This window comes from Typopeltis vanoorti, chromosome 18, assembly GCF_054136105.1.
Source record: "Typopeltis vanoorti isolate ZY-2024b chromosome 18, IOZ_Tvanoo_1.0, whole genome shotgun sequence".
NCBI classification, from domain to species: Eukaryota; Metazoa; Arthropoda; class Arachnida; order Uropygi; family Thelyphonidae; genus Typopeltis; species Typopeltis vanoorti.
Window position 1 is genome coordinate 56,893,127 of NC_143566.1, and position 21,490 is coordinate 56,914,616.

General features: G+C 36.3%; 1 protein-coding gene across 4 annotated transcripts in view; it reads right to left on the reverse strand.

The window, feature by feature from the left end:
* Positions 1–21,490, reverse strand: part of LOC150096688 (UDP-glucose 4-epimerase-like) — a 107,634-nt gene that overhangs the window by 19,645 nt on the left and 66,499 nt on the right. For all 4 annotated transcript variants that reach the window (XM_090408042.1, XM_090408043.1, XM_090408044.1 and 1 more), the window contains exons 5-6: positions 20,684–20,860; positions 7,550–7,730 (exon numbers count right to left, since the gene is read on the reverse strand). In XM_090408042.1, the coding sequence (XP_090264168.1) occupies positions 7,550–7,730; positions 20,684–20,860 (358 nt within the window). The remainder of the gene's footprint in view (positions 1–7,549; positions 7,731–20,683; positions 20,861–21,490) is intronic.

The following is a 21,490-nucleotide window of genomic DNA, read 5'->3' on the forward strand; positions in this document are numbered from 1 at the left end:
AGGTAATATCTCCATATCTCCTGCCCCTGCCTCTCCATCTTCCAGCTGCCATCCTGCTGTTGAAGAAGAGGCTTTGATTCTCTGACTGACATCATCTCTAGATGATCCTCCTCTTCCAGAATATAACCATCAAATTCTTAAATCTCTCATCCAGCCTCACCTTCTGGGAATGGATATCACAGATCAGTTGAATGACTACCTCCATGCTGAATTCTCCAAACACTTCATGCCTTGTCAACATCAGCCTACATCTCATGCTACAATGACTTTCAAATAGGAAGCAGAGGAAGAGGGCCTATTCAGCTATGCAGGCCCTCTATAAAAGGAATAGAGGGCAATGTGCCAAAACCATCCTTGACAGTGCTTCCCCTCCACCTCTAGCAGACTTACATGATGATTTTGTTAAATTCTGGAGTACAGTCTTTTCTGCTCCACATCCACACTTCCATGATTATGATGACCAACCTACGATATTGAGGTCCATTGCTGCCTTTCAAATATACCAGCCTGTCTCCATCCATGAGATTAAAGCAGCTCTTCCATCTAATTTCTCTGCCTCCGGACCTGATGGCTTTTCTGAGTCTAGGCTTCGGAAGGTGCCATTGAAGATTTTTCAAGACTTAGTGGACATTCTCCTTTCCATTAAAGCAATACCACCATACCTACATGCTTCAAGAACTATCTTCATTCTGAAGAAAGAAACTTCAAGCTGTGCCAGACTTTAGACCTATTACCATCTCCCCTGTGATACTTAGACTCTATCATAAAATCTTAGTTAAATGACTTCAGCAACGTATACAGCATAATTATAGACAGAGAGGGTTTGTCCCTTCGGATGGATGTGCCGAGAATATATATCTTCTTTCTTCTCTTCTCTCTGATTCCTGACACCACTTTAAGCCTCTATATATGGTGTCGCTGGACCTCCAAAAGGCCTTTGATAGCGTCTCCCTTCCTGCTCTCCTTCGAGCACTGTCTATGATGTCCAGAACCCTTTCTTTCCTATGTTATGAGCTATACTTGGGTGGCTCCATCACTTCACCACAGAGTCCCGTGCAACTTCTATTTCTGCAGTGCAGGGTGATCCTCTATTTCCCCTTTTCTTTAACTATGTCATAGATGAGTTTCTTCACTCTCTTCCTAGCCATATAGGCTACTCTCTAGGTGCTTCTTCCTTTAATGCTATGGCCTTTGCGGATGATCTTATTCTCGTAGCCTCTACTAAGATAGGCTTGCAGGAACTCCTTGACCAGGCAGTTGACTTCTTCTCTGTTCAAGGCCTTTCTATTAATGTAGAGAAGTCCTGCTCTTTAGCACTTGTCCCCTCTGGTCATGACAAGAAGCTTAAGGTCGAGACTATAGAGTTTTCCCTGCACGGGAGGCCGTTACATGCTTTGACCATCCTGGAAGAGTGGAGATATCGGTATCATGTTCACTCCAAAGAGAAGGTCTTGTGTCCCTTCTATCCTAGAAGCTGGGATCTCTTCTTTGAGGAAAGCTCCTCTTAAGCCCCAGCAAAGACTGTTTCTCCTTTCCCACCATCTCCTACCTCGCTTTTACCACAAGTTTGTGATTGGTAGGATATATATCTCGGTACTGTCCCGAATGGACAGGGCTATCCGTTCAGACGTGAGATCATGGCTCTGACTGCCGCCTGACATCCCTACTACATATTTCCATGCAAGGGTGAAGGATGGTGGGTTTGGGGTTCTATCACTTAGATGGCTGATCCCATGTTTGCGGCTGTCAAGAATCATGAAGTTAGAACTATCTTCTTCCCCTATCTGCAGAAAGGCTTTCTATAGCCTATTAATACAAGAAGAGTTTAAGTGGGCTAAAGGCTGGTCCCATTATCAGGGTACCTTAATTGAGTAAACACCTGCAGAACACAAGAGGTGGGCATCTCTGTTGCACTGTTCTGTAGATGGTGCTCCTTTAAAAGAATCATATCTGGTGCCTCCCCAGCATGATTGGGTAAGGGATGACACCAGACTCCTCCCTGGATTCGAGTATATTGACCTTATCAGGATGAGGATCAATGCCCTGCCTACTCGAGCCTGCACAGCTTGATGGGGTAGTGATGACTCAAACTGTAGGGCTGACTGCCACTACAGTGAGACATTGTCTCATATAGCCCAGTGTTGCTTCTATACCCATGGGGTCTGCATGCAGAGGCATGACACCGTGTTCTCCATTCTGAACAACCGCTTTAAGAACAAAGGTTGGGTGTCCACGGTGGAACAACATTATAGGACCTACGCAGGTTTGCATAAGCCAGACAGTGATTAAAAGAGATGGTGACGTTTGGATAGTCAATGCCCTGGTGGGAACAGGGCACCCACTAGCCTATAGCCATAATAATAAAGTGAATTACTATAAAAATAACCAAGATCTAGTTAGTAAGATATGGGAGGAGCATGGGGCAACTCCAAGGTTTACCAGCACCAGCACCTCTTTACATGGCATATGGCGCGCAGATAGTTACAAGGACTTATGACAGCTTGGGCTTACGCAGAAGGATATAAAAGTTCTTCCCTTGAGAGCCCCACAGGGCACACTGGTGGCATGGTGTTGCCACCAGAGAATGACTATAATGATAACTAGAACAGGCATAGGGTAAAACACTTGTAAAGGCTTAGGTCTATATCAAGTCTGGACTTGATGAAGGGTAGTACTGCCCATAACCAGTACAAAGATTAATAAAAAATAAATAAATAAAATAAAAAAATGACCAGTGGTGTACCTCAGGTTCAGTCCTTGGGCCATTATTGTTCAATCTATACATTAATGACATCAGGTAAGATCTAGCATCAGATGTGCAATTGTTTGCTGATGATTCGAAAATAGGCAAGGCAATCAGGGATGCTACTGATATTCAGCATTTACAAAATGATTTGAATAGGCTGGACATTTGGCCAAACGAAAATAGTTATCAATTTAATGTTAGTAAGTGTAAAGCTATGCACTTTGGTGTGATTAGAGTTCCGGTGGCATATTATATTTGCAGAGTTATGCTACAAGAAACTGAAGAGGCAAGGGATCTTGGTGTATTGGTGGATAGGAATTTGAAGTTCAGAGATCACATGGCAAAAATTGCAAATGTAACTCAGAGGATAATTGCGATGTTGAAGCAAACCTTGACATGTAAGGATAAGGAAGTCATTTTGCCTCTTTATAAAGCCTTGATAAGACCTCATCTGGATTGTTGTGCACAGATTTGGTCTCCTAGGTTCCAAGGGGATAAAGAAGCTGTGGAAAGGGTACAAAGAAGAGTTACAAAGATTATATCTGGATTATGGGATTTAGATTATGAGGACCTCAGTGGATGTGGCGTTTGCACACCACCGCGCTTGGCCGCACGAAGGAAGGCTTGGTTTCGAGTCTAGTCGGCGACTAGAGGAAATTTTTCTAAGCCTTTTTTCGACCGGTTCCGAGTTAGTCGATCTCTGGCACGGGCAAGCAGGTTTTTCCTCCCAGAAACTCGGGTTTTTCGTCCTGTAAACTCAAGAAAATCGACCGTAGAACCCACATTATTTCAGACATTAAAAAAAATATATTGTGTTAGGGTTAGGGACCACGAGATGGCGGCACATTTGAGCCGTCTCTCTTCACTGCATACCGCTTAATTAGTGATAGCCTTGGGCCATCTGTCTCTGATTGGGTACCAGTGGAGATTGAACTGCCCACTCAGTCTCCAAAAGTTAGATAGGGCTAAATGGCCTCGTCTACTCCCGTATACGGAATAAAAAGGCGTTAGCTGATTATAAATTATTATAGATTATGAGTATGTGGATTGCAGACTCTGGTTAACAGGAGAAAGAGGGGTGATATGATAGAGGTCTATAAACTTTTGAATGGGTGTTATAGGATATCAACTGATGAAATTTTTCGTTATATGGAAGATGGGAGCATCCATGGAAGATAATATTATTACAAGAAAGGGGTAAGAGCTAGGTTTTCCTCCTAGAGAGCAGTGAGTGAGTAGAATAGTTTGCCTTTAGGGGTAGTGAGTGCATCTAGTATGAATGAATTTAAGGGAAGGTATGATAGCTGGTTTGGGTTTATTTATAGACTCTCTTGATAAGTCTTTGACTCCCTGGAGGTCTCAGATAATAATAATAAGTAAACAAATTTAAATGCTATTTAATAATTAGCAAATAGGATTCTCTGTAGAAAATGCATGCAACAGAAATGTGTATATGAAAAAAAATGGAGTTAACAAGTGACAAATTAGTTGATCAATCTAACTGCCATTAAAATTTTACTGTGTCTGTGCTGTATAATTCAGAGGGTCAGATTCCAGGTGGTTCATAGTACCCAACCATAAAAAAAGGGAAATAAAAGTAAATCTTGAGATTTATACAGAAATTTCTTTACTGAGTGTTCCATGTAAAAATTATCAAACAGGCTTTAGAAGAGGCTTAGAAAAACTGTAGACGAGAAACCTGGAAAAGAAAAAAAACTGGATTTAGTTTGTAATAGATTTCACGGTTTGATATGAACACAGATGATTAAGAAAATAACTATTTATTAACTTAAAAGTTAATATTTCGCTGGTATTATATCCAGCATCTTCAGAGCACACAACACAAAGTTTGTTACAAATGCAAAACAACCACAATCAGTGTAACAGTGGGTCTAGTAAAAGTAATTGCAGCGTGCAACACAAGACTAAAGTCCTAATATGGCACCATCTAGGTTTAAAAAAAAAAAAAATTCAAAGTTTTGAAATAGTAGATGCTGGATATAATTGAAGGTTCTGGATATAATACCAGCAAAATATTAGCTTTTAAGTTAATAAATAGTTATTTTCTTAATCATCTGTGTTCATATCAAACCATGAAATCTATTACAAACATGACGAACACATAAGCCTATCCAAGCATATAAACTGGATTTAGGCCAAATAGGAATTGGTCAGGATCATATTTTCACATTAACACAAATAATTTAGATATCATAGAAATATAACAAAGATCTTTCAGTTTTGTTGATCTGGAAAAAAGCATTTGTCAAGTGGCAAGAGAAAAACTGTTCCTAATTTTACAATTATAGGATGTAAATGTTTACTATACAGAGCAACACATAGTCTGCATTTAAGTTGTAAGCAAGCACTTAGAACCAACAGAAGTATTCAGAAGAAGGCTTGATGTAAAATTAGGTGCAAGACAAGGATGCACACTATCAAAGCTATTATCATCTATATGGATCACACAGATGGAATAACCACAGAGATAATACAGAAAATATTATACTCCTAAATATTCCACTACACACTCCCTTAACTAAATTGAATAACTGCTATAACAAATTTGTCATGAAAATCAGCAATAAAAATACTATGGTGATATGTAGAGTAACATCAGTCAGATAACATCGATCACATCATGAATGTAGAACTCTGAGAACAAGTAAAATATTTCAGCTTTTAAGGCACAATTTTTACTGAAAGATGGCACACTAACTATGGAAATCGATAACAGTATATGTAAAGTCAAATGAATAAATATATATGAAATAAGAGAGAATTAGTCAAAACACTAAACTAGATGAATACAAGACAGTGCTCAGGCTAATTTTTAACTTATGGGCAGTTGATTAAAAAAAATACGAGAGTTCAGAAAAATTAAGAGTGAACAGATGGCATCAATGACAGAATCATATTAGAAATGATGCTCGGACCCAAATTGACATTATTAACATTCAGAAATATGTGAGTATAACATCTAAAATAGTATGGTTATTTAAACAGAATGGAAGAAGAATGGTGAGAAAAACAGGTGTTTGATGCCAGAATAGTAGTAAAAAGTCCCAAAGAGGCCAAAGTCTAGGTGAATTCATAGTTAGAAATGCATTAGAAATATGAGATCTGACAGTATTGGGTCCTGACAGTTAACAGACTAATTCAGAGGAAAATGGTTGAAATAAAAAAAGGTAGTAATAATGTGAACTAATCATGGTATCCTGTATACACTCTTTGAGGATAAATCAGGAATATGATAGGGAGGAAATGAAAGTCATTCAATCACAAAGCTCATTCCAGTGGTCATTATTATAAAGAAATATAAAACAAAGATGAGATGCCTAGGTGAATATCGTTCCTTGGTAAAACAACACTATGTTGTAACCTTAACTACTTCAAGGACAATAACAATCACAGATAATCAAAAGAAACAGTGATGAGATCAAACAATGTTTGGAGAGTGGTTAGGGCTGTCTGGTGTTCTGGCAAGCATATCAACAATTTGTGTGAGAGCCCTAATGATACCAAATGCCTTGGCATTTCCTCTGCTAGATCAGTACAGTTGAAAGAGGGAAATCAATTGGAGATGTGAACTTTAAACTCTATAAGAAAAATTACTTTTGTTAGGTGAGGTGGAGTGGAAAATTAACATTTAAAGAAAGAATATCAAAAAAGTTTAGAACAGTTGGTGTCATTAGGAAAGTAAAAGAGAAAGCAAAAGAATTTTATAGAACAGACTGTTTATCCCACAGCATATAAGGGACTTCTGGATCTCCAGAGAACAGCTAACTTTGTTCTTCACATCTGACCTAATCACGTTACAGATTATTGTTCCCCTTCAAGTAAATCAAATGAAATGGATGCATATAAATAAATATGAAGAAAAAGTAACTTCATCCTCTCATGTCAAAGGGAAAAATTAATGGAGTTGTAAAATTTAATCATAAGGTCAACTGATATATATACTATCTTCCATTTTGTTTAAATTAGTTGGGCATTTGCCTTCAATAATTTAAATCCTTCTGTCCTCGGGTACTCATTCTCTAGTTTCAACTAAGATTTCTAGATCAGAACTACAACAGTGCTCTCCTCCACTTATCAGTGTGGGGGGAAACATTCCAAGACCCCCAGTGAATACCGAACCCTATACTATGATTTTAACTCTACATACATACCTATAACAAAGCTTTATTTATAAATTAGACATAGTAAGAGATTAACCAACAACAATTAATAATAAAATAGAACAATTATAACAATATACTATAATAAAAGTTATGTGAATGGAATCTTAGCAACCTTAGCATACAATTTTTTTTTCTTTCCCTATGAAGTTGAAAACTTCATAGGGAAAGAAAAAAAGAAAAAACCTTTTCACTTAAAGGAAGCACTTTATGGCTTCTCTTTACAAACCAAATCTCCCAGCATTACTACTTTTGCACTTTGGAGCCATTATTAAGTAAAATAAGGGTTACTTGAACACGAGCACTGTGATACTGCAAGTCGATCTGTTAACCGAGATGGCTACTAATGACTAACAGGTGGGTAGCATATACACACAGCATTGATAAGCTGAACAAAGGAATGATTCACGTCCCGTGCTGGATGGCGCAAGATTATCACGCTACTCAGAACAGCACACAATTTAAAACTTATGAATTGTTTATTTCTGGAATTTTCAATTTAATATTTTCAGATCAGGGCTGACAGTGGGTAACTGAAACCACAGAAAGCAAACCCAGAGATAAGGGGGAAAAACTGTACTATTAATTTTTTCCAAAACAGTAAATTATATTATTACATTACCTGTTCCATCTGCAGTGTTATAATCTCCACCATATATAACTAATTCTGACTTTTTCCCTGTGGCTACTTCACCAATGTAAGGCATTAGGTTTGTAAATGCACGTGTTGGATCTTCTCCTATGACTCCAGAGGGATGTGCTCCAGCAGGATTGAAGTACCGTAATGAAATTATATTCCATTGCTGAAATCAGAAAAAACACAGTTCCATTTTATTACTATTTTACATGATATATGCTAAGCAGCTTCTGCTTTATAAGTGCACAGAAAGTGCATGCAATAAACTTGAAATCATTACATACATTTGACATCCCCCTAACACAAATAATGATTATTTGATTGCTACATGAGGGATATGAATGTTCTTAGAATTTTAGTCTACAGATATTCAATACAGCTGATAAAATATGCAAGAAATAAATTTTTAAAGATTTCCTATGTTAATAAACAATATACACATTGCATAACACTAGTGACTGTGGGAATGCTAGTATTTCAGACTTAAAATCACTAGCATTTCTATTAAGTATATTAAAAAGCAATTACATGCATCTATACCTTTATTAAAGCCACTAGTGTGTATTTAAGAAAACAGTAAAAACAAAAAGAGGTGAGAATAGGAAGAAGAAAATATACGAAGTAATAGAAAAGAAACAAGAGTGCCTTCTATTTACTTTATCATCTTTTCTTCAAAATCTCACTTTCCAAAAACTTAATTTTGTCTTGTCTGCATTAGTACTTAATCCACTGATCTTGCTGAATTATTCATTGCATATGATTAAGCCATATTTGGAGAAACTTAAGATAATCTGCAAAATAGTGTATATAAATTAAATTTAATAATGAAATGATGTCAATTTCTCATGGGAAAAAAAAATAAATAAAACCATGACATATGTATAGGAAAAATACCTATCCAACACAAAATAGTTGGTGAAAGTTTTTTCACTTGGTTCTACTATAAATTAAAGATGCCCAGAAATAAAGGTTTCATCATCAAATTCCTGGCATTTACCCTCAAGAGGTGTACAGGATATGATAGTACTACATGAAAAATTTACATCATTATTAACTTCCCATCTACAACTTTCCTCCAAATAAATGTTACTTGTCAAGGCTCCAACATTGTAAGATCTTATATTTATTTCTTCTAAGGCACTTTTTACTGTATCAATCCACCTATATCTTGGTCATCCTCTGGGTCTTTTTCCTGCCAACCTGGCAGAAAATGCTTCTTTTGCTAATCTTTCCTCTCCCATTCTGTTTAAGTGACCATACCACCTGAGATTAGCTCTGCTAACACATTCCTGGATGCTAATAATGTCAAGTTCTTTCCTAATATATCATTTTTAATATGATATTGCCATTCATGCCATCTGTTCATGATCCTAATCTTTCTCAGGACTCTCATATCTGCGGTCTCTAGTCTTTGGTCAAGGGTTTTACTTCTGAACCAGCTCTCAGATCCATAAGTTAAAATTGGTTTGAACACCGTCTTGTATACAGATAATTAGTGTTTTGACTAATTTCTCCCCGTGTGGAGAGAAATTAGTCAAAAATTAGTTAATTCGGGACACGCCCCCATCGGGCATGTCCCCTAGTAGCGGATCAGGAAATGCTCGTCATAGTTTACTATGAAGGGTAGGAGGGAAATAAAATACCTCCCGCGGACCAACAGGATAGCACTTCCCTCATAGGCCGGTCTCGGGGCCTCGAAGGTGGCAGCCCCACCACCACCAGACTCGGGCACTGAAGGCTAATCCCCTGCACACCTTAAAATTTCACTCATTAAAAGAAATAACAAAGAGATAACTGAACTGCCTAAATGGTTAACGACAAAGCGAGGAAAAAGGTACATGAGATATGGAACATGGAACGTTAAAAGTCTACATGGAAAAGAAAACGAATTAATAGATGAATTTAAAAAATCAAGATTGGAGTTGCTAGCAGTCACAGAAACAAAAAAGAAAGGTCAAGGTTGCCAGAAAATGAAAGATGGATATATACTTTTCTATTCAAGGATAAACCCAAGAAAATGGGAAAAACAAGGGGGTAGCTTGCATAATTAAACCAGATCTCAAAGAATATATTACTAAATGGCAACTAATAAACGAAAGGTTGTTGACAATCACTACAGATTTTAAATCAAACAACCAAGTATTCACTGTAATTGTTGCATATGGCCCAAACGATAATGCCAATAAAGAAATTAAAGATGAATTCTTCGAACTCTTACAAAAAACAATTGAAGAAGTTCAAGGGCATATCATACTACTAGGAGACCTTAATGGCCAGCAGGGAATCAAGTAGATGAAGAAATGAGACAAGTGTTGGGATCACAAGGAGAAATAACCCAGAATAATAATGGAGAAAGAATAATAAATGTTTGCCTTACAAATAATTTAATAATAGCGAATACTATGTTCAAGCATAAAGAAATCCATAAGTTTACCAGGGAAGAGCCCAATAGAAACGAAAAATCTATAATTGACTATGCCATCATAAGCAGATTGTACTGGAAGTATACAAAAAATGCAAAGTCTACAGAGGTCCTGAAATAGGCAGTGACTACTTATTAGTATTGGAAACAATCCATAAAATAAAAGTTGAAAAATGTAGAAAAAGTAGCAAGGAAATAAATGTTAAGATAAAGAACTACAAACTAAAGAAAGAAGAAACAGATTTGGTCACCTAGGTTACTTCTTGATGGGGAGGAGGTGGAGAGGATCCAGAGGCGAGTGACCAAGATGATAGCAGGTCTGTGGAATGAACCGTATGAGAACAGGTTGAGGATTTGTGGGTTGCAAAAATTGGTTGATAGGCGGAGGAGGGGAGATATGATTGAGACATTCAAATTACTGAAGGGTTTCTATAAAATTAATTCAGAAGATATTTTTAAGAACAGGGCTGGTTGTGGGAGGACTAGGGGACATCCATGGAAACTGGGCAAAAGTGTGGTTAGTAAAGGTGTTAGAGCTGGGTTCTTTACTTTTAGAGTAGTGAATGAGTGGAATGTGTTCCCTGAGTCTGTGGTGGATGCTGTGACAGTGAATGAGTTTAAGGCAAGGTATGATAGATACTGTATGAATGTCAAATAGTTGTGATGAATATGATTTGGGGCCTCCCTCGATGAGTCTAATGACTCCCTGGAGTTGCCCGTAATAATAGTAGTAATAAAACAGCCATTGAGTATAAAAGTAAAATAGAAGAGAAGATGAAAGAAGTAGAAAAAGAGATATATGAAGACCAAGATGTAGAAAACCTATGGTACAGGTTCAAAACACTTCTTCTAGAAACAAGCAAAGAAATTTGCAGCGTATCATTAAATAATAAACAGAAGAAACCTAAAACACCCTGGTGGACTGAAGAACTAAAAGAAGAAATTAAAAAGAAAAAGCAATTATGGAAGAGATATATAACATCAAAGCTGCAGGTTGATAGAGAATTATACAACAACCAAAGAAATAAAGTTAAAACCTTAGTGAAAGAAGAGAAAAGAAAATGCTGGGAAGACTTTGAACATACTTTGGAACAAAATTTTAAAGGAAACCAAAAACTCTTCAGTAATGTTTTAAGAAGAATGAGGTCAGAGAAAGAATTCCCCATAAAGTTTATCAAAAATAAGGATGGAAAGTTACTCACAAATTCCGAAGACATCATGGAAAGATGGAAACAGTACTTTCAAGAATTATTGGAAGATGCAGGACACGGAAAAAATAGAACCCTAAGAGCAAGACACACAAGCAAAATAGAAGATCAGAGTGAAGAAATTCGTGCAAATAAACTGTTAGCAGCAATAAATAAAATAAAACTGGGCAAATCAGCAGGTCATGACCAAATAACACCAGAAATGGTAAAGAATTTAGGAACAAAAGCCATAAAATTTCTTTTACACTTATTCAATGTTGTATGGAAAAAGAAAATTATTCCCAAAGACTGGGAAGTAGCTATAATAATCCCTATATTTAAGAAAGGAGACAACTGCAAATGTGAAAACCATAGAGGAATTTCACTTTTAAGTGTTCCAGGAAAATTATATACCTACATTTTAGAAGCGAGGCTTAGGAATCAAATAGAGGAGACACTGGATGAAATGCAATATGGCTTTCAAAAAAATAGAAGCACACAGGATCTTATCTTCAGTCTTAGACAGATATCAGAGAAAACATTGGAATATGGAAAAGAACTATCTTCATGTTTTATAGATTTTGAAAAGACCTTTGACCGAGTTCCCAGACACTTAATATGGCAAACATTAAAGAAAAAAGATATAAGATAACTTAATAGCAGCCATACAAAGCCTCTACAAAAGTAATAGAAATTATGTAAGAACCTGTAATAGATCAAAAGAATTTGAAAGAAATGTAGGAGTGAGGCAAGGCTGTATCCTCAGCCCTCTTCTCTTCATCATAGTAATGGATGAAATTTTAAAGGCATGCCAAACAAAAACAAAAAAAGTTCCACTTAGAATACAGGAAACTGAAAGAAACCAGGATTTCACACATGGCTTTTGCAGATGATGTAGTGATTCTACAAATACAGCTGAAGATCTGCAGTACAATATCAACATTTGGTATGAAGAAACAAAGAAAAGGAATATGACCATAAATATAAATAAAACTAAAACAATGATGATATCTAGAAATCAACAAAAACACATAATAAAAATAGAGAATCACCAACTGGAACAAGTCCACTCCTTTAAATACTTGGGATCATATATAAAAGAAGATGGTAGACTAGACACAGAAATTAACAACAGGATAAGAGGGGAACAAAGCTATTCTATGCAATGAAAAGCCCACTCCTAGATAGGAAAGAAGTCACCCAAAATACCAAAATGGCAGTGTACCGTTCAGTGTTTCTACCAACATTAACATACAGTTGTAAGTCTTGGTGTTTAATAACAGGAAACACAAATAAACTACAAACAACTGAAATGAAATATCTCAGGAAAGTGGCACAAAAAACAAGACTAGACCAAGTTACACCTCTGAATCAATTCATAACACAAACCCAAATGAGATGGTTTGGACATCTTAATCGAATGGAAGAAGGAAGAATAGCAAAAACTGTATACAAAAGCCAGAAAATAGGAAAAAGAAATATAGGCAGTCCCAAGAAAGGTTGGCAAGCAGAATTTAAAGAAAAATTGGAAAAGAAGGGAATTAACTGGAAAGAAGCAAAACAACAAACCTTGGACAGGATGGCATGGAAATCTCTTTGGCAAAATCTCGATGCTTAAAAGCATAAGAGCTCATAGACGAAGAATAAGACTAATTTCTCTCTTATTCAATATGAATTTATTCAATTGACTTCCTACCATACCAGCTTTGTTGATTCTGTTGTCTATTTCCATATTTAATTTGCCATCTTCACTAAAAATCGAGCATAAGTAGCTGAAATGTTTTACTTGTTCTATAGGTTCTCCATTCACAATGCAGTTGATATTTTCATTGTCTTTGTCTTTTTAATGCTGACCTTCATACTATATCTATTACAACATTTATTAAATTTAGTCAGGGAATCTTGAATACCTGTAGTGGATTTATTTAGAAGTATAACATCATTCACATAAAGCAAAGATTAACACCTCCAATTTTGATATTAGGTTTAATACCACTTTCCTTCATAATGAATATCAAAGGGTATTACATCCTTGTTTGACACTAGATTTAACATCAAACTATCTTCCTGTACTTCCTTCAATTCTAACTGCTGACTAACAACTCAAATAAAGACTAAGCATTGCTTGATATAATGCCCTACTGATACCATATAACTGTAGCATATCGAATAGCTTCTCTCTTGGCACCTTGTCATATGCTTTTTCCAGATCTACAAAACTTAAATACAGATCTTTGTTATATTCCCATGACTTCTCAACTATTTGTCATAAAGTGAAATTCTGATCCTGACAGCCTCTATTTGGCCTGAATCCAGTTTGTTCTTCACCAAGCTTCTCCTCCACAATTCTTCTCAACCGTTTCTCAAGTATACTTGCATAAATCTTACCAGGAACACTCAGTAGAGAAATACCTCTGTAATTCTCACATTGTTTTATTTCCCTTTTTATATATGGGTACTATGAGAGCTCTACTCCAATCATCTGGAATTTGTCCCTCTATCCACAGGCCCTCTGAACTATGCAGTGCAGCCACTGTAAGACTTTTATACCTCCATACTTGAGCATTTCTAGTCGAATATCATCTACTCCTGCTGCCTTTCCACATTTCAGGCCTTTGATGGCTTTTTCTACTTCAAGGATATGTATTCCTGATTGCATGCCTAGTGAGTGTTTTTTTTTATCACTGTACTGTCATCATTGCTAGTTTCATTTAGTAATTTTTCAAAGTAATTACTCCATACTTCAAGGATATCTTTTTCTCCAGTTTTCATATGACCTTTATCATCTCTAATTTCTTTTACAGCAATTTTTCCTCCATTTCTGAACTTCTTCAACAACCTCCAGAATATCTTACCACCTTCTTGATATTTATTTTCTATGTTCTTACCAAAGTCTTCTCATGACTTTTGTTTAGCTAGTTTTACACAGTGTTTAGCATTCTTACATTTGTCTTTGTATTCTCTAAGAGTACAAGCTGACTTATTTGCCAGGAACTTTTGATATGCTTTCTTCTTTTCCTTCACTGCCTCTTTAACTTCCTGTGTCTACTATGGAGTTCTGATTTTTTCTATCTTCGCAGACAACCTCACCACACAACTCTCTGGCTGAATCAATCAATGTTTTCTTCAGAGCTTGCCACTGAATTAAATGAAAGAGTTTGTTCTCAAACGCTTTCATTTTTTCTTGAATAATGTTTGTATATTTTAGTCTACAGTTCACATCTGACAGCTGCTCAACTCTCCACTTTAAAACTTTCTTACATGTTCTTTTCAATGTGAATTCAATTTTATCCTGCTCAAGACTAAATGGTGATCACTTCCAATTTCAAATCCTCTGTACACTCTAATGTCCTGCACAAGAGAGAAAACATCACTATGAACAATGACATAGTCTATGAGACTTTTCTTATTCCTTGCCTCTTCTCTCCATGTGAATTTGTGCACACTTTTATGTTGGAACATGGTGTTAGTAATAACTAATCCATGTCCTGAGCAGAAATCCAACAGGTATTTCCCATTATTATTAGCTTTGTTCTTTTCTCCAAATTTTCACAAAATATTTTTGTATGTTTGACAATTCTTGGTTTCATCCTTTATTCAAGTATAAGCAAACAGAGTTTGCACATGAAGCAGTGGCTACTTGTATATAGAGTCTAATGACTTCACATCACCTGCCTTAGTATCCCATAATGCATAGCACATATCCATATGGACAAGTATAATGCATAGCATTATACTTGTCCATATGGATATGGGAATTGCCACAACCCTGACCAGTTTTGACCTTTATCGAGGTGAAAAAGTAACGGGGATGCTCATCATAGGCCTAGAGTAGTTAGTATAGGGGTGCAAGAGAGCCTGATAATATCAGGAGAAAGAAAAGTAGACAGATAGATAGTATGAGAGATGATATAATTGAGACTTTTTCTCTATCATATACCCAAAGACTATCAGTTTTTCCTTTTTCACCAATCTCATGTAGATGAACAACCAAAAGGCCAACTGAAACTAAAGCACAAAGATGATTGATACCCAGGTGGTTAGCCTTATCTGAGTTAACCACCTTCAGTTGGCTATCTCTGCCTGGGATTGCTCTCTAAGACAGTTTATCTCCCCCCAGTGAATATTGCTAAAGTGGGTGGGCTAACCACATAACCAAAAATTTGATATCTACTAGAATGCTTTTTTTCTAAATACAAAAATCATCTGACTAAACAATAAAATATCCAGAATACGATATTATAAAACATTTGGATGTCATATTGCTGTTTTCCAATCCATGTTTCTTTCTAACCTTCCATAAATGGTATTTTAATTCATTAATTATATAAAAAAAAAAAAAATCAGCTAATGCCTTTTTATTCCCGTATATACAGGGAGGTAGGAGAGGCCGTTTTTAGCCCTGTCTAACTTTTGGAGACTGAGTGGGCAGTTCAATCTCCACTGGTACCCAATAAGAGATAAGGCTATCACTAATTAAGCGGCATGCAGTGAAGAGAGACGGCTCTACAAGTGCCGCCATCTCGTGGTCCCTAACCCAACCACAATATTTAATGATATTTTCAGATATTTAATGTCTGAAATAGTGTGGGTTCTACGGTCGATTTTCTTCAGTTTACAGGTGAAAAAACCCACTTGCCCATGCTAGAGATCGACTAACTCGGGAACCGGTCGAAAAAAGGCTTAGAAAAATTTCCTCTAGTCATTGACTAGACTCGAAACCAAGTCTTCCTTCGTGTGGCCAAGTGCCGTGGTGTGCAAACACCACATCCACTGAGCTACGCAGGCTACTTCATTAATTATAAAAAATCAAAATTTTCTTCCCATTGATGACAAGTAGTGGGTACTCCAAAATAAATAACCTGTTCTGTTGTAAGTAATGGAATGCCCAACACATTATATAATATGTTCCAAATATGCATGGCAAGAGAACAGCTATAAAATGCATGTTCTACTGTTTCCAATCAGTAACAGATGTCACAGATTGATCTCTGATGTTAAAGTACCTCCATTTGATGGTATTGACTGGAAGGTGACCATATGCAATTCTCTAAGCAAGATCCTAGGGTATCCTTGAAATTTCAATAAGTTATGAAACAAAGTGTACCCAACTACGAAGTTCACGGAGAAAGAGATTAAAGATTTCTTTATACCAAATTTTATTTTATTTTATTTTATTTTTTTTTAGTGGAAAGAATGTCAATGACAGAGTGTTGTAGCAGTCGTAGAGTTAAGCACAGAATGTTGTAGTATTCAGGAACAATCTTAGCTTTTGGACCTTTATAATCATTTACTCCAAACAGGGAGAGATGAAAACCCAGGTCGTAAGGAGAAGGTCTGCATATGTGTGATTGATCTGCAATATTTGTGGATTTTTGAATCTGTATTGCTTAAATAGCAAAATTTTAAGATTGGAATCCCAAATCCTCTGTGCTTCTTTAATAGTTCAAGAAATTCCTTTTTAACTTCTTGGTATTGGCTGGACCAAAAAAATTGCACAGGTTTACTATATAATTGCTTTTCTTCAGCTTCTGTGATGTCTGTAATATTTATTATGTACAACTGAGCAGAGAAATTATGGTTTTGAGTACTGTGACTTTAGACGAAATGGAAAGTGGCCCTATTTTCCAGTCTTCTAAAGTTTCAATGTTCTTGTATTTAAAGTTCTTGAACTGGTAATATTGGATACGTGGAGAAGGGAATTCCAAGTATAATGAGGGGTTCTCTCTCTCTTAGGGATCCAAAAGGAATGCCTCCAAAATCCCACTTTCAAAAAACTTAATTTTGTCTTGTCTGCATTAGTACTTAATCCAGTGATCTTGCTGAATTTTTTCAAAATACCAAAAAAGATACATATGGAATAATTTTCCTTCAAAGTGCCCACTACATTATTGGCATATGTTAATACCTTATTTTCTTTTATAGTTGAAGGAACCTTATTCCTCACACAGCACATGTATTGCTGATTTCCTGTAAGAAAGGTTCAAGAGCCAATGCAAAGAGCAATGGAATAAAATAGGCAAACTTGCTCGACTCCTTTTTGAATTTTGGCCAAGTCTGGCAGGAACCCATTAACTAGGAGGTGGGTAGTTGAATTGGCAGAGGCTCCTTTGATAATGGATAGCAGCTTTTTACCCACACCAGTTTGCTAGAAGATGTGTAACAGAAAGGGATGCCAGACATTATCAAATGCTTGAGTAAGGTTTATTGATAGCACTGCCATCGACTGCTTTTTCATATTAACTAAGCGGAGTAGATCACATAGCTGAAACAGATTAAATTCTACTGATTAAATTCTACTTTGAGCCTGTTATTGATAACATAGAAAAATATCTGTAGTCAGTATTAGATAGAGAAATAAGTTTTCAGCTGGTGATTAAAGTGTGATCTCTATTAGGTTTTGAAATGAGGATAGTATGGCTTGCTACAAATTCACTTGGTATGTGTCCTGACGAGAGAAAAGAATTAAACAGTATAACTAGAATGGGAAGAATAAAATCCCAGGCTTCGTGGTAAAGATCTATCCCTAGACCATCAGGTTTGGGGATTTTCTTGTCTTACCATGCCAAGAAAATCCCTCAGCAGTAGCTCTACCCAATGGCAGGCTCACTCCACCACTGAGCAGAGCCACTCATATCTCAGGGAAAGCAACCACTTCAGCATCATCTTGGATATGAATAGGAAAGCCATTAATGTTCCCAGAGTTATCATTTCCCACAGTACTATTGTCTTCAAACAGATTTTGGTAGTGTCTTGAAAGGAGTCAAGGATGTCTTGAGTGGTGGACATGTCTTCACCATCAACACAGATTTCAGTTATAGTCCTTTCCTTGTGGAATTTAGTGAATTGTCTATTGAAGAATGCAGCTGAAGGGCTATCTGCTGAGTGCTGCTATATTCTTATTTTAAAATTTCTTTCTTCTACTTGTTTCTGCCTTTCCACTTCTATCTCTATGTTAATGTTTCTAATGATATTGCTACATTCTATACCATTGTGCTGGTTTGCTATGAATCAGCTTCTCTCTTCATACATATCTTTCAACTTTTCTCTTTTGAGGAAAGCCTGTTCCTTTCCCCATTCAATCACATTCTGTTTTACTACTTGTTTGAATTTTAACCACATATCCCAGTTAACATTATTCCAATTTGAACAAAGGGTCTGGAATTTGGCTGAAAAGAAAAATTTGGTGGAAGTCTCCATGGTCCAGAACTGATCTCTACTTTCCATGCAGCAAATTTAAGTAAAACTGGATTATGATCTGAAATGTTGATGTCATCTTGACATCAACATTTCAGAAGAAGAGATATAAATTCGATCAAGATTGGCACCAATACCTTGATTCATCTCGGTGTAAGCCTAGGAGATTAAGATTGCAAATCCTCTATATGTCTACTAGTTGAGCATTGTCAAGACATGTTTTTAATTGTGCATATCCCACTTTTCCATTCCTGGGGTGTCCTCCTATTTTGTCTAATGTGGAGTTTCATACAATTTCAGTTTCCAGCTGTTATGATGTTGTGGGTACCGTATAAATACAGCTTCCAGTTCCGGTTAATTCCTGAAAGAATTAACTGGAACTGGGAGCTATATTTATATGGCTTATGTATTTATTCCTGGAATAATATTTATATATGTATGTATGTATGTATATATATATATATATATATATATATATATGTGTGTGTGTGTGTGTGTGTTTATTCCTGGAACTACCCAGTTCCAATTCCTGGAAGAATTTTCATCTAACAGCTCCATTGGATGGAGCATAAACATTTATAAACCTTATTACGCATCCACTGTATTTTCAGTCTATTATCAAGATTCTCCCTTCTGTATCCCTTTGGATATTACAGAATGACCCAAGGGGGGGGGGGGGCAAGAATAAGAACTCCTACTCCAGCCCTGTTAAATCTTCCAAAGCTCCAATAAGAAAGAAGTGGATATCTATCAGCTAAAGATTTTATATCTTTATATCTGTAGACTTATGTTGGAGAAACAAAAACCTGATATTATGGCATAGTATGACTTTTATTGAGGTATGTTTAAGTGAGGGAATACCTCTCCAAAAACTTGTGAAATCCTTCAGATTACCCAACAAGGAGTGATCAAAAGGATCATTTAACTCAGTAGTAGTTCCACTCAGTGACAGGCTTACCCTGCCACCAAGAACCCTCAGCAGTAGCTCTGCCTAATGGCAGGCTCACCCCCACCACTGAGCAGAGCTACTCATATCTCAGGGAAAGCAACTACTTCAGCACCAAAGCACATCAGTGGGAGCCAGACACAGAAGTGATACAAAGGTTGAGGTAATGCAGAAGTCATATTTCCATATGCAAGTAGTCAAGCAGTGTCACACCTTATTACTAAAATACTCTGGATTAGAGATAGATGTTCAAAGTTTTTTCACTTGGTTATACTATAAATTAACGATGCCAAGAAATTATATTATTGGTTTCATCCTTTATCATTGTTATTATGAGTATTTCCATGGAGTCAGTAGACTCATCGTGGGAGACCCAAACTATCAAAACAATATCTATCACACTTTTTCTTGAATTCATCTACAGACGAAGAACTCACAACTGAGTCAGGCAATGCATTCCAATGATTCATCACCCTCCGAGCAAAAAATCTAGTTCTCACACCCTTGTTAACCACACTTTTCTTAATTTCCAGGGATGACCTCTTGTTCTTCCATCACTATCACACAGCTGAAATATTTTCCCCGAATCAATCTTATATCTTTTAGTAATTTAAATGTTTCCATCATATTTCCTCTTCTCCACCTATCAACCAACCTCTGCAATCCACAAACTTTCAATCTATCAATGTAGGGAGCAATTTTTACATCACTCACCAACTTAGTCACTCTCCTCTGAACCCGCTCTACAACCTCCTCATCTCCAAAAATTCCAGGTGACCAGACTTGAGCACAGTAATCCAAATGTGGAAGTATCAACGGCTTATAAAGGGGAATAATAACCTCTTTATCTCTGGATGTTAGTGTGTTCTTCAATAACCAAACAAAGGAAACAAAGTTTGCACGTGAAGTCACTTCATGACTGGACTACTTGTACATAGAGGCTAATGACTCCTCAAGGATATGTGCTGTGCATTATGGGATACTAAGGCAATTGATGTGAAATCATTAGTCTCTATATATATAAGTAGTCTGGTCGTGTATTAATAATTGGCAATTTTGTGAAGTCAATAGTCTCTATATGTAAGTAGCCCAGTCGTGCATTGACAATTGGCAATTGATGTGAAGTCATTAGCCTCTATATACAAATGCGCTCTCCCAGTGGAGGAGTGCATTTGTCAAGCCCTGTTCATGTTCATTAAAATTAATTACAAACTAATGAAGTATGAATGGCCTTCATACTTCAAAACATATAGGTGGAAATTACAAGACTATTGATCACATATTCATAAAAACTACCTTAAAAACAAAAAAACATCAAAGTTTTCCCTCCCATGCTTTAAATACCATATTTAATTAGTTTATATTACCTTTTCTGCTTTAGAAATATCCTCTAGCATTTGTTCTATGGTAAATTTAGTCCGTCCATAAACATTAGTCACATTTCCTGTTGGATGTGCTTCATCTATTGGAAGATACTGAGGATTTCCATACACAACACATGAGCTGCTGAATACCATATTATACACTCCATTTTCTTTCATTACCTATCATAATAATTTAAAGTACATTTGAAAACAACTATAGCAGCAACTGAACCCATTATAAAATCAAATTTAGTTCATGAATGATTTTCTATCCCAGAGAACCATTATTAACACAGTTACAAATAAACTGGCGGGGGGTGGGGGCATTCTCAACAGAGAAATATTAACTGCACTGCATTTTTGTGTAAAATAATTAAAAGCCAACTTGATTTAGAGTGTCAACAATATTTAAGAATGGTATACTATAAAAGCATTACATATTCAAATAAAGTAATTATAAACATGTTATGGTATCAGTTTAGTATACTTTTTCAGATGCATAACAGGTCTTATGGTAGTTAATGTTGTTTAAATTTGTAAATTCTTGCTTTCTAAAAATTAATAAGAAAAAAAATGGTGTTTTCTATGGATAATAAATTAAAAGGCTTTGGAAGAACTGATAAGGGCAGACTATTGACAACTTTCACTGTAAAAGATGAACTGCTGTTATACTTGATAAATACCAGCAATGATTTTTCACTATGTTGTATATTATTACAATCAGATGCTTGCATGAAGCCAGTAAACTCATCATGTCTCACTCAAGCAAACACTATATCATACTGAACTTACTTGTTCAGACAATACTCA